At 55.9% G+C, this 13368-nt stretch overlaps 3 protein-coding genes across 3 annotated transcripts; 1 reads left to right on the top strand and 2 right to left on the bottom strand.

Annotated features, from left to right (window-relative positions):
- Positions 1 to 495: 495 nt before the first annotated feature.
- Positions 496 to 1269, bottom strand: B0T15DRAFT_513522 (uncharacterized protein; the record flags this gene model as incomplete). The annotated part of the gene is made up of 5 exons (XM_062868044.1): positions 496 to 585; positions 615 to 634; positions 845 to 872; positions 938 to 1029; positions 1101 to 1269. 5 exons carry the CDS (start codon positions 1267 to 1269, stop codon positions 496 to 498), a joined length of 399 nt encoding a protein of 132 aa, XP_062719108.1.
- A 918-nt stretch (positions 1270 to 2187) lies between these two features.
- Positions 2188 to 4076, top strand: B0T15DRAFT_401292 (SIR2-like protein; the record flags this gene model as incomplete). The annotated part of the gene is made up of 2 exons (XM_062865101.1): positions 2188 to 2467; positions 2695 to 4076. 2 exons carry the CDS (start codon positions 2188 to 2190, stop codon positions 4074 to 4076), a joined length of 1662 nt encoding a protein of 553 aa, XP_062719107.1.
- Positions 4077 to 5276: 1200 nt separating this feature from the next.
- On the bottom strand, positions 5277 to 10130 carry B0T15DRAFT_271176 (uncharacterized protein). The gene is made up of 3 exons (XM_062863459.1): positions 9809 to 10130; positions 6393 to 9722; positions 5277 to 6327 (listed from the first exon to the last, which is right to left on the bottom strand). Exons 1-3 carry the CDS (start codon positions 9844 to 9846, stop codon positions 5409 to 5411), a joined length of 4287 nt encoding a protein of 1428 aa, XP_062719106.1. The 5' UTR covers positions 9847 to 10130; the 3' UTR covers positions 5277 to 5408.
- Positions 10131 to 13368: the final 3238 nt, after the last annotated feature.

Raw genomic sequence — 13368 nt, 5'->3', positions numbered from 1 at the left:
CGGCATCTGAAGGCAGTTACGTTGGTTATGGACTGATGATTTATCCTCTTCCAGTCAGGTTCGAGCTTCTGGTATTGTATTGTACATGCAGCAGTTAGAGGCACCGGATTTGGAATACCTGAGCTACCTAGATGCGTTGAAATAAGCAGGTTATGAACTTCTGATTCTTATTTAGCTGTTCTTAGCTGATCGATTATCTTGTTCAGCAAACACGCCGCCGGCACGGGCCACAACCACTGGCATATGTTTGTTCCTCGATCGTTAGGGGGGAATCTTCTGAGTCACTATGTTATGGAGTCTACCCTCGCAGAAGCCCCCTCAACACTGTGGACAGAGCTAAGATGATAGACACCACCTCAGTTTTCCTTTAGCCGTAGATTTATGTATTGCGCTTTGTCGCTACGAAGAGAAACATCTAGCCTCCCGGTGGCAGGTCCTGGCTGCAACCAGAAGCTGCGCTATATAGCGGTAACCCCTAGTGATTCCCAACACCGGCTATGAAACTATGTGTTTTGCGCTCGCCGCAACATTGGCTTTACACGCCGAAATCTCGTGGAAGATATAGAAGTCGTTTGCCAGTACAACCTCCGACGCTGCGAGCATCGGTAGCTTACATTTACCACGCCGCTACCATCTACAGGCCTAGGTACGTAACGGTACATCTTAAGCTTAGTTCGTAGCATAAAGAAAGGCATCCGGTGGCACTCCGTTGAAGTCTTGGACGTCGTCGGTTACGGGCATTCCTTATCCACCTATAGAGGGAAAAGCGTCTGTGTCCTTGGTGAGGATTTCCGTTCGGTTCGTGGCAGAAAAACTCACCCCTTGCTCTCTACAGAATACCTACCGTACCTCCTTGGAATAGGCTCCCGTCTCTACGCATTAGAAGCAAAATGGCAAGGGAGGCCAAGGACAGGTCAAAAAATCGACAAAAACATACAACACCGAGGATTCCCCAGTGGTCACCCACCTGAGTACTGGTTCGGCCCTTGGTAGCTTGACTAAGGGAGAGCGGACGGGATCCCGTATTTTCTACCAGGTATGGTCGTATGTGCTAGCTTACTGGGGAAAGACGCAATATATTGAGGCTTGCCACCACTTACGTTGCAAGTACTGACTGAAACGAGGCCAGGGGTTGCCGTTGAGAAGCAACATGCTCATGCGTCGCTTGGTGGCGGCGGCAAGGACACAGAGGGGCCATCGGTTGAAAAACGCTCGGAACCCCAAGTGGTGTCTGCAACAGTATCCGTACGGAGTATATTCAGTGCCCATGTCTACCTTACCTCGAGCACTTGACACTCTCCAAGAGCCGTTTTGCTCATAGGTAACAGCTTTGGATCTCTTTATTGCTCATCAATATAAGTAGGTACCGAGTAACTACCAGGTAAATACCATGCCCGGTTTATGTCGTGCAGGGCAACGGATCTCTCATCAAGTTGTCGGTCGGCTGTGAGCCGTTAACAGGTTAGGTATTTGAGGGGTTTCGACTTTCGAGTACTCGCCGGGGCACCGACCAACGCTAACCGCCTTCACCGTTGTCTCACCACAAATAGGTGGCGATGTGATCTGTTTAGATAGGTAGGTGTCCGGGTTTACCACTTTACTAGTAACCACTGAAAGTGTTCAGGGGAAAATGCTGGCTGCAATGCTCAAGTGCTCGCCGAGTTACTGACACTTTGCCTTTGGTACTGTGTGCAACAGCTTGATCGGTGCTCTTAAGGCCTAGTACTTATGACCTTGCAATTCGTGCCTTTCGGATATTTCTGCCTAACCAGCGTGCAAAGTCTCAGTTTAGCGAGTCAGCGGTGCAGTGTCATTCTGGTCAGTATAGACTTTTGCGTGAGCTCGAGTCAAGTGTCAAGTGTAGGCTCTCTCTTCCACAGCACTCATCCAAGCCATTCTCTGCCAAGCCCACATCAACTCGGATCGATCGCTCCCCAGCTCTTTCCTCCTGATTTAATAATCTCCCAACGCCAGGCAGCCTGTTCTTTACAGATCACGACAAACCTCGCTTGCCCGTACACATCCCGGGCTGTCTGCGTGTTGTTGCTTTACCTACCTTTGTTGCTCTCTACTTTTCTTCCTTCGCGAGTCGTCTCGCTGTTCCCTGGTCTTCATCCCTGTCGGCGAAGTGGTTCTGTCACAACACACTGCACACAAGACACATCGTACCATCACACCACGTAACAAATGGACTCATCGCGTCGCGGCGCGAGCAAGACCGGCTCAACCAACGGCACTTCCACCACCAGGAAACCCAGCACTCGCGTCAAGAACGAGGTCAACTATGACGAGAAGCAAGCCTTCAAGGATCTGACAGACTTCGGCGATGCCAAGCCCAATGGTGCCCCCAACTCGGGCCTGGCCGAACTCGAACAGCGCGTCAATGACCTCAACGAGTCGTGGGAAACCGAGTCTCTCTTGCGGGATTGCTTTGAGGAGATCGCCGAGGATCGCTTCTTTACTGAGGGTGAGTTTCCACGTTTCTTAATAACACTTTCCGTTGCGGAAAAGGAGAGAGAGAGAGCGAGGGAGAGAGAAAGGGCATGGGGGAAGAAGCACTCGAAGAAAAGAAAAAAAGACAAGACCCTGAAGGAGTGAGAGCCAACAGTAGAAAAAGAAAAAGATAAAAGGGGAAATGAAGCAACGCTGCATCTTTCTGTCTTGTCATCAACCCATCATTAACACAACCTGCAGACCCCGATGCTTGCACGCCAGAAGAGGCGGTTGAATACCGCCGGCTACTGCGTGATGTTGGGCCCACCATATTCTGCGAGAGGACCATATATGCCAAGCGCATCACGGCCAAGAAGCTACTCACCGCGTTTGGCATCCGTCCGCCTGCCTTCCTGGAGGGCGCCGAGGACGAGGATTACTACTCGCTGTTGAGTCTCGCGTTGAGCCGCGAGCTATCCAAGCGGGCCAAGCTGGTCAAGTACAACACCATCGATGATGCCGTCGGCCTTCTCAAGAAGTCCAAGAACATCATCGTCCTGACGGGCGCCGGCATTTCCACGTCGCTCGGCATCCCGGATTTCCGGTCCAAGGGCACGGGTCTCTACTCCAAGCTGGAGCATCTTGGGCTCAACGACCCGCAGGAGGTCTTCGACATCACCGTCTTCCGCCAGGATCCCACCATCTTCTACTCGGTCGCGCGCGACATCCTGCCGGACCACGAGCGCTTCTCGCCCACGCACGCCTTCATCGCGCTCCTCCAGGAGAAGGGCAAGCTGCTGACCAACTACTCGCAAAACATCGACAACCTGGAAGCCAAGGCCGGCATCCGTCCGGACAAGCTGATCCAGTGCCACGGCTCCTTCGCCACCGCGTCGTGCGTGAAGTGCGGCCACCGCGTGCCCGGCGAGACGCTCTTCCCCGAGATCAAGGCCGGTGAGATCCCGCGCTGCCGCAAGTGCGCGCAGGGCAGCCGCACCACGGCCAACAGCAGCCGCGGCAAGGGTGGCAACGGCAACAGCAACAGCCGCAAGCGCAAGCTCAACAAGGACGGCACCGAGAAGAAGGCGCGGCGGCGGCCGGGCGAGTACGACAGCAACTCGGACTCAGAGTTCGACCATGGCGGCGCGCCCGTCAACTGGTCCTGCGGCGTCATGAAGCCCGACATCACCTTCTTCGGCGAGGCGCTGCCGGACGAGTTCTCGCGCCGCCTGACCGAGCACGACCGCGACCGCGTCGACCTGGTCATCGTCATCGGCACCAGCCTAAAGGTGGCGCCCGTCAGCGAGGTCGTCCCCTTCCTCCCGCCGCACATCCCGCAGATCTACATCAGCCGCACGCCCGTCTCGCACGTCAACTTCGACATCGACTTGCTGGGTGACTGTGACGTCGTCGTGGCGGAGTTGTGCCGCAGGGCCGGCTGGGAGCTGAAGCACGAGATGGTACCCGAGGGTCAGGTGGTGGAGACGACCCTCGCCGCCGGGTTCCCGAGCCGGCACATCTTCACGCAGGTCAAGCCCGTGGTGAAGGTTGAGGAGGCTGAGGCCGGAGCTACGACCGATGGGAAGGCACAAGAGAAGGAGATAAAGAAGGAAAGGAAAGTGAAGAAGGAGCAGGGCGTCTGACAGCAGCGACGGCGTTCTGTTGTGGCTTGCTTTTGCTTTGATCTATTTGCTGCTTGTTGCTGTTTGACTTTACTCGGCATTTGTTCTCTTATTTCCTGTTGCTCTTCTTCACCCCTCACCCTGAGACACATACATGATACCCCCGCTTGTCTTCTCATCCTCTCTTCTTCCTCCCCCTTTTTCCCTTCCCTTCTCACCAGGCAGGGGGTGGGCTCAACTTCGCCCTCGGGTGAAAATACACACAACAGACTCAGGGGGGTTGCTGCCGGCCCAGCCATTGGGCTTGCTCTAGTAACTGGTTGACTACTACACAAGCAGGCAGACGAGTCGCGCTTGGCAGTTGTAGATCTATGCTCGTTGCACAGTGTTCCCTCCTGGGAGAGTTCCCATTTCGCCTTAGGTCTAGATGTCTTGCATGGAGTAACGGTGTATGGGCGCCTACGGAGACAGGTGCTGTGATCTTCCTTTTCTTCCTCTTTTTTTTTTTTTTTTTTTTTTTTTTTTTTTTTTTTTTTTTTTTTTTTTTTTTTTTGCTGGCTTACTATAATGGGGACTCTGATGATCTCGGAATGACCAGGTGGCATGCGATACAAATACAGTAAATGTAGAGTTCTGTACATGAAGACCACATCTGATGTTGCTTGGTTGTATCCTGAGTGTTGGGAAATGTGGTGAGCTGCCTTCTGCATTTGTCCCCCGGTGAATACACACTGTGGATGGCCAGTTTTGTTCTCATCCCGCCTGGTCATATACTACCAGGTAATAAACTATTGACGCCCAGCCCAGTAAGGGAAGGTCTCGACACCAGAACACACAAATCCATTACGAACTATCTTGTCAGAAGAAAACACGCTGCATGCCAATTCATGCCATATGGCTCTAAAGTGTATTCGTGACTATAACTAACGAGGTATCTAGTAACTGATAAGTCCGGGAAGCAAACCCGATACTGAATAAAAAGCGATATAAAAGGAAAACTGGCTCTCGTAGCGAAAGTAAGCCGACCGCGCGGAGTACGTCGAATGAAACGAATGAAACGCCACGCTCTTGCTGGGTAATATTGCCCCATCTACAATATCTTCGCCCAGATGCGGAACCCCTGAACCCGCCCACAAGACAGACAAACAAGCACACAAAACGCCCTGTACGACGCCATGAACTCCCTTGTTTTGTATCACACCCAAACCCATTACTCAACAGTTCCCTCTAACCTCTGATTGCTCTATCCCTTGCTGGTAACCCATTCCTTCGCACTTCGCCTTGGTGCTTTCTTTGTACAGCCCTTAATGGTACAATATAGACAGTTTGACTCGGCGCGGGCCGCTCTCTAGTTCACTCGTCCGCCTTAGGAGGTGGGCCACCAGCGGCAGTAGGGGTGGCAGGCGACTTGGGCGGCTTGGGCACGCTGAGGATCGGAACGTCCTGGTTGACCACGGGGTCCGGCGTGGCAGCACCGCCCATCTCCTGTGGCTCGTCTGACAGGACCTGCTCGCCGCCAAAGACGGACTGCTTGTTGGCCTCTTGCTCGTGCCCGGGGCTCGGCCGCGGGAACTGCCCAAAGTCGGGCTCGCCCCGGCGGTCGATCGGCGACCAGCCCGCGGCGATGCTGCCGGCCACGATGCCCGTCATGACCGTCGCAGCGCCAAGAGCGCTGTTCGACCGCGAGCGGATGCTCCGGCTGGGCCGCCGCGAGTCGGGGGTCGGCGCAACCGAGCCGTAGCTGTCCTCGCGGGTGGGCGTCTGCGGCAGGCGCGCGCTCGAACCCGACCGCGAGGGTTCACGGCTGGGCGCGGGGCTCCGGCGGGGCAGGAAGGTCTCGCGCGGGTGGCGCATGGCGAACTTGAGGTTGTTGAGGCGGCCACCCTTGAAGCGCTTGAGCCAGGCGAGTTGATCCCTGACGTCGGCGAGCGGCTCGGGATACGCAGCGAAGCGCTCGTCGTCGTCGCCCGACACGGTGACACCGGGCACCTTGGAGTTGGCCTTGCGCTTGAGCGACTCTGGAACCAGGGCCTCGAGGAGCTCGTCGGGGATGAGGCGGATGATCACACCCACTGGGATCGAGAGGACGCCCAGGACGATGGCGATGCCCCACATTACCGCTGTCTGGCCCTCGTCCGCGATGCGGAATGCGTCGCCGCCCACCATGACGATCAGGACTTGGCCTCCGCACATGATGGCGCTGATGCCAATGAAATAGGGGTTCTTGAGCATGCCCTCGAAGATGTTGAAGTTGTTGTCCAAGCGTCGGTTGCTAAATAGCAGCGTTCGTTAGCAAACTCGGACTGCACATAAAGCGATCTCCGGACTTCTACTTACTTCCACTGATTGAAGATCTGCATCCAGACGAATGTGTTGAAGACCAACGTGTGGATCTGCGCCTCGGTCATGTCATCGGGACCCGGAAGGACCTCGACGCCACCGAAGTATATCAAGAAGGTGATCAGCAACTGATACACGGCCTGGCCGAGAATCATCTTCCACATGGTCGTCGAGATGATCGAGGCGCCCTTGCGCTCGGGCTTGCGGTTCAGCACGCTATCCTGCGGCGGGTCTGTCGCGAGGGCCAGCGCAGCGAGCGTGTCCATGATGAGGTTGACCCATAGAAGCTGCACGGCCGTCAGGACAGCGGTCTGGTCCGCGCTCTGGACGGCCGAGACAAAGGTGAGAACCACGGCGGTGACGTTGACGGTGAGCTGGAACTGGAGGAAGCGCTTGACCGCATCGTTAACGGCACGGCCCCATTTCAGCGCCTTGACGATCGAGTTGAAGTTGTCGTCCATCAGGATAATGGCGGACGCCTCCTTGGCAACCTCGGTGCCGGCAATGCCCATGGAGAAGCCGATGTCGGCCATCTTCAGGGCGGGCGCATCGTTGGTGCCGTCTCCGGTAACCGCAACGGTCTCGCCCTTGTCCTTGAGGCGCTTGACCAGAATGCGCTTGTCTTCGGGGCTGGAGCGCGCCAAAACGTGCAGGCGGGGGATAATCTCGTACTGCTGCTCCTGGGTCATGTTGCGGAATTCGGGCCCTTCAAGGACTATGCTGTTGGGCTGGAGGATCCCGCAGTCCCGAGCAATCGCCTCGGCCGTCATCCTGTTATCTCCGGTGACCATACGAACCACAACACCGGCGTTCTGGCAGAGCCTGACCGCCTCGGGGACGCCGGGGCGTAGCGGATCCTTGATACCAACCATGCCAACGAAGACCATATTCCGGCAAATGTCTTCAAAGACAATATCCTCCTTCTCACCGGTGCGACGAGGGTTCCTCGGCGGCCACCGGTCAAAGTCCCGGTAGATGATGCCGATGGTGCGCAGCGAATTCCGAGCGTACGTTTCGATCAGCTTCGTGATGGTTTGGCGGTTATCCTCGGTCATGGGCGCAGCGGACAGGCCGGTGGAAGGGTCGCGTAGGATCTGGGTGCACTTCTCCAGCATGATCTCGGACGCGCCCTTGACATAGAGCCGCGCCTTGCCGTTCTCCAGTTGGACGACCACGCCCATGCACTTGCGGCCGGAGTCGAAGGGGATCAGGTGCAAGATCTTGGCGTTAGCTCGCTCTTCGCTGACCGGACCCATCGCTAGGTGTTGCCGCGCCAGGATGAGCAGCGCCGTCTCGGTCTTGGAGCCGATGAATGTCATCTCCCCGTTGTTGTCGCCCTCGAATGCGGTCGAGTTGAGCGAGATGGACTTCAGCACCAACTCCTTCACCTCGGGGCTGAGGGCCGAGACAAACTCGGCGATGGTGATCTCCCTCTCGGCAGGGTCCTGTTCTTCGTCCGGCGCGGACGTAGTACCAAACCGATGGGTCGTACCGACGGTGCCCGCAACCACTTGCATCTTGTTCTGGGTGAGTGTGCCCGTCTTGTCAGAGCAGATCGTGGTCGCATTGCCCATGACCTCGCAGGCCTTGAGGTGACGGACGAGGTTGTTGTCCTTGAGCATGCGGGTTGTGGCGAAAGCCAGCGCCAGGGTAACAGCGAGCGGGAGCCCCTCGGGAATAGCGACGACCACGATGGTAACCACGACGATGAAAATCTCAATAAAGTGTTGTCCTTTCTGAGCCGGCGTCAAGGGTGCATACTGTCGCGGAAGACGGACGAGGAAGATGATGAAGAGGACGAGGAACAGCAGCAGCGCCACGGCGCCACCAAGCTTAGCGATGTACTCGGCGATGACGTTGAGCTTGGACTGCAGAGGCGTGATTTCGGGATCCTCATTCAGGGCCATCATCGTCCTGCCGTAGCATGAGTGGATGCCCGTCGAGGTGACCAGAAAGCTGCCGGCACCCTCCATGACGCGGGAACCGGACAAGATGAAGGGGTCCATCTTCTTGAGACTCTCGCGGTTCTCGATGGCCGCGTAGACCTCGTCCGCAGGCCGCTTGCGGATGATATCGCTCTCACCGGTTGCCTGGCTCTCGTCGCACTTGACGCTGAAGCCCTCGATGAGGATGCCGTCGACAGGGACCATGTCGCCAGGCTCAAGCTTCAGGACGTCACCGACCAGGACGTCGAAAACTGAGATCTCAACCGTCTTTCCGGATCGAACCGCCTTGACCAGGCGGTCCTGCTTCTTTTTGTTCAGCTTGGCGAACTGGCGCTCCTTCTGGTAATCGTTGAGAGACCCGACCATAACGACGATGACGATGGCCACGATAATCGCCACACCCTCGACCCACTCGACGGCCGGATTCTCGGGGTCGTGTTCCTGACCGAACGTTTGATAGAGACCAATGGCGAGCGAGACGAGTGCAGCGGCGGACAGCAGGATGAGCACCTTGTCGTTGTACGTGATCCACATCAGCTGGAGCAGGCTCTTCCCCTTCTTCTCGGGTAACCTGTTGTCCCGGAAGACGCGTTTTCTCGAGGAGAAAGCCTCGTTCGGCGCGTCTTTCCTCCCCGACGCGGCGGGAGGGCTGTCCGGTCTGCCAGCCCCGACACCCTCGGTCAGGGCTTTCTGTGAGGCGCGCGACGTCGCGTCCTCGAAGGAGACGGAGCCGGGAAGGGCGGCCTCGTCGACGCTCAAACCCGCGTGTCGGTCGGTTCGCAACCCCTTCTCGATTCCAGCAAGCCCTCCCAACTTGTAGAAGGCCGACAAGCTCTTGGGGTCGAACATCTTGCCGAGCATGCCGGGGCTGAACGCGAACGGGTTGTCCTCCACCTTAAAATCGTCTTCCCTTCCCTGGTCCGGCTTGAGCGCGTCTGGGTCGTTTATGATCTTGTCGGTCCCCGATCGAAGTGGAGGGCTACCCTTCTCCCCTGACGACGAACCAGCAACGTAGGTGTCCCCTTGAGAAGACGTGAGAGAGCGGGCATCGTCTGTCGAATTGACCGAATTCTGGCGGGAGCGCTCCGTGTTGGGGACGGCGAGGAAGCCCTGCGTAGGGCCGTTTCCCCGAAACGACAGAGGGTGGGAGACATTGTGTGGGCTGGTTGGCCGGCTATCCCTCGCCTCGGAGGTCCTTGGGGCTTGGGCGTCGACTCTTGGTTGGGAGGAACTGCGCTTGTGGGAGCTCGATGCACCGTCGGTGGGGTTTGCGCCGGCCACTGGCGGGTTGGACGCGGCAGGTGGGCGTTCTCCGGTGTCAGGCCCGGGTTCGGTGGCCTGGTCCTGGCTCACGTCTGTCGTATCAATGGTAATGGTAGGTCTGCGAGACATTGTCAGGACTCGATTGATGGCAGTAGCAGGAGAGACGCATGCGCTGCAGCAGCGCGGACTGAAGGGGATACATACGCTCTTGGGCGGCGAGCGGGAGCCGAATCGCCATCCATGGCAGCTGATTGAGCGGGCCGCAGTCGTCACCGACGCGACTCAGCCTCTGCGGCGAATGGGGCAGTAGACGCGCTGTATGGAAAAACCTCGCGAGTGGCGAAGGTGGTGGACGTGGGAAAGGGCAGGTGAGCAGATCAAGCGCAGAGGCCTCGTTCTTCCTGCGCGTTCTGCCTTGTCCAGCCACGCTTGTTGTCCAGCGAGTTGCCCTGTCTCGCTGTGGTAAAAAAGTGGTGGCCGCGTAGATGTACAAACCAAGTGGTTCCAAGTGAGCTCCGCAAAGAACAGCGGCCCCGAGCTCAGGGGTTGTGGGTAGTTATTTGGAAACTGCAAGCGGAGCATGCAAGGAACGCACTCGTAAGGTAACGGTACGCCCTGTGTTGGGATTGCTCCTTGGATGGGGCTGGCGGAGATTGCTCAAACTCAAGCAGCTTTTTGGAGTCGGCGAATTACGTGGTGAGTGCAGAGGATTCGACTCGAATGGCTGTGCAGGGGCCAGCGCTAATAAAGACAGGTTTGCTGGCAAGTCGCATCACCATCGTCAGTGACGTCTTCTGATGGTGGATGAAGCCTAACAAAGAAATGGCAGAGAAAAGAGATATCCCGACTGACGATGGGGGGCCACTCGCTCTCCCAGAGCGATGTTAGGCTCCCCCAAGAATTGCCAAGGGAGGCAGTGCACTTACGCCAAGTGTAAATTTCAATTGGATCGGAATGCAGACTGTGCAGAGCATTGAAGCGATGTCCAACATGCGGTTTGCCAACCCCTGCCGTCCTTCCAGAACCATACCGTATCCCGTGCCAAGTACCGGCAACATGCCTTTCCTTCCTCTCTGGTATCGTAGCTCTGATACGGATACGCAGGACATTCTTCACCTGCCTTCTGCAGTCGACTGCAATCGTCTTCTATAGCGCCATGCATGGATGTTTGCGAGCGACGGATATGGTCTCTAGATGTCAATCCACTACGCATATATACGGTGGTACAGTATCAGTGCTAACTGTGACGCGAACAATTCGGGCGGAGCTACAGGTACAAACCGTAGCATGATGGATAAGTACTGTCTACTTAGACCCCAGTAGGCGACTCTATGCGGAAATATGTGACGTTCGTGGTTTGTTACCTGATTGGTGCATGGTAACACAGGGTACTATCTGCTGTGCCGTTCAGACGCAGGCGCCAGAGATCTCTTGTCTGAGCGCCAGCACAGTACCCGCACACCGACATTGGTTCAGTTCGCACGGTCAGCTTTGGGGGAAGGCGCTTGTTGTTCTTGTCATAGTACGAAGTACACTAATAATATTCATGATAGTGTCAGAGAACACCGATATTCATCAATCTGTACCTTACGAAGCGCACTGAGTCGGTCAATGTGCCTCAGAAAGCGTTTGAGATCCAAGGTCTCCACCAGCAGCAAGTGCTCCACATTAACTGACTACCTCAGTGGGGCAGATCGACTAGCCTTAAGGGGGATTGCCGAGTCAGAATGGGGGAAGGGGGAAACGCGCCGACAGAGTCCAAATGCCTCTCTGTCCAGCAACACCAAGCCACCGCATCATCAGGTTGAGTGGGTTCTGCAGAGTAACCAGGCACAATGGCAGACTTTCTCCCCCAATTTTTGGTGGTTACACCATCATATTTCTTGCACCTTCCGCCCGGGTTCGGCAGATGCATGCGCCACAGTCCGGGGAACCGGCGATCTCAGGGAGTGTCTTTTCTAGCGCCGGCCGCAGCATCACCGAAATCCTCTAACAAAGGAGGCCTCACCATCGAGTTTTATATCATTCCGTTGGCCCTCCGATGCTTTGCTCATCGACATGCGCGCGCTGTTGCCTTCTGACCGCCAAGCACGGCACGGGAATCTGGCATGGAGACGGGACAATCAGGCGCGTAATCGGGGCGCAGCATCTTCAAACGCTTCAGTTCGCCGCTTTGCCGCCAACGGTCTCGACTCCCTCAGTCCGGAGGTAACCGTGATGCCGCGCATTGCCCTGTTTCTGCTTCGGCTAGTTTTGCCGTCTTGTTGTGCAGTGTGATGGAGGGGAGGAATGGATGTTTTCATGAAACACTTGACGTTGGCCAAGAGCCAGTCTTTTAACCTTGGACAGGGAGCCAGCTTTCCAGAAACAGCTTCAGATGCAACGAGACGTCACCACCAGCGCCTCTGGAGCAGCCAGCCTTCTGCGGCACTTATACCGTCAAGCTTCGGCACGTGGTAACGGACAGCTAATGAGTTACAAGTGGGATAGTGTTGTCTGATTCGCCGTTGCGCCTGCACTGCATCTCCGAGGCCATGGTAAGCCGGCGGTCGTCTTTGTGTGGTGGAACTCAGTGTTGTCCGGTGATACTGGGTACCTAAGTTAATAACCACATGATATATTGTATACTAATACACAGCATTTAATCTCTCCTCGGTGATTCCGGACTCGGCCTAGGGTTTCGACTGTGACACGTCGTGACGTCCACCAAATGACGTTGGCATGGTGGTGCAGGGCGCCCTAAAGGATACACGTAAACTAAACTGGAAGCTCTTGTGGCAGCTACGGCGGACGGCAGAAGCTGTCGGCTCGTGGCCATCCCGGGCAGCCAAATGTCGACGTTATGCTACAGGAACGGTAAGGGCACCGCCGAGTGGCAACCGCAGCGGCTCAACATTGCCGAACACAACCTGGAATGAGTCAATTTTGCCGTGTGTCATCTTGCGGGCCGCCATGCCATCCTCCATTGCTCCGAGCTGAGATCGTCTTTTCCCTTCTCGCCGTCGCCAACGTTGGATGGTAAGGTATATCGGAATTAGCCTAGTTATGTATGGACTTTCTAGGTAACAATGCCCCGCCGCAAACCACACCAGATCCGTGGATTTGGAACTGCTCAGCCAATTCTGCCTTTTACCGACACGTCAAGGCAGAGTACACGTGTATGCTGCCGATGCCTTGTGACAAGGACGAAATGTACTGTTCAGACAAAATCGCAGCATCTCGCTGACGATATCTCAAGATCTGCCTATCCCCCTCGCCCAATGATTCCCAACACGGCAGGTACATACCAGCATGTACATAATGCGATTCGGAACATGCCGAGGATCCCTGAACTTGAAGTGCTGATGAATGATACCGTGTACTCGGATTACAGTACGGTAAAGTTGTGCCGACTGGGTACTCCCACAGATCGCCGACCAGGGGGATTTAGATGTTCGTGGAGGTTAATTACATAGCGTGCAGATGGATAATATCATAACCTTGTATTTCCATTCTTCTCTTTTTCTGTTCTTTTCATTTGTTATCACCTCGCGCCCTGAACTTGTGTTTTCCTGATGAGAAGTAGAGGACGGCTCACATCCATCAGAGAGCTAGGGTCTCCTGTGCCTAACTTTAAACCATTCTGTGAGCCCAAGAAAAACTCGGGCACACCGCTGATCTGTGTTAGGACCCGATCTTCAAGCCTTCAAGTATTAGGTCCTAGCTAGAGCGTGCCTTCGCAGCAAGTTGGCCACGTGCTCTAGGGTAAAATACGGTAACTATTG

This window comes from Chaetomium strumarium, assembly GCF_033439665.1.
Source record: "Chaetomium strumarium strain CBS 333.67 chromosome Unknown B0T15scaffold_6, whole genome shotgun sequence".
NCBI lineage: Eukaryota > Fungi > Ascomycota > Sordariomycetes > Sordariales > Chaetomiaceae > Chaetomium > Chaetomium strumarium.
This window is presented reverse-complemented; position numbering and strand designations above follow the sequence as displayed.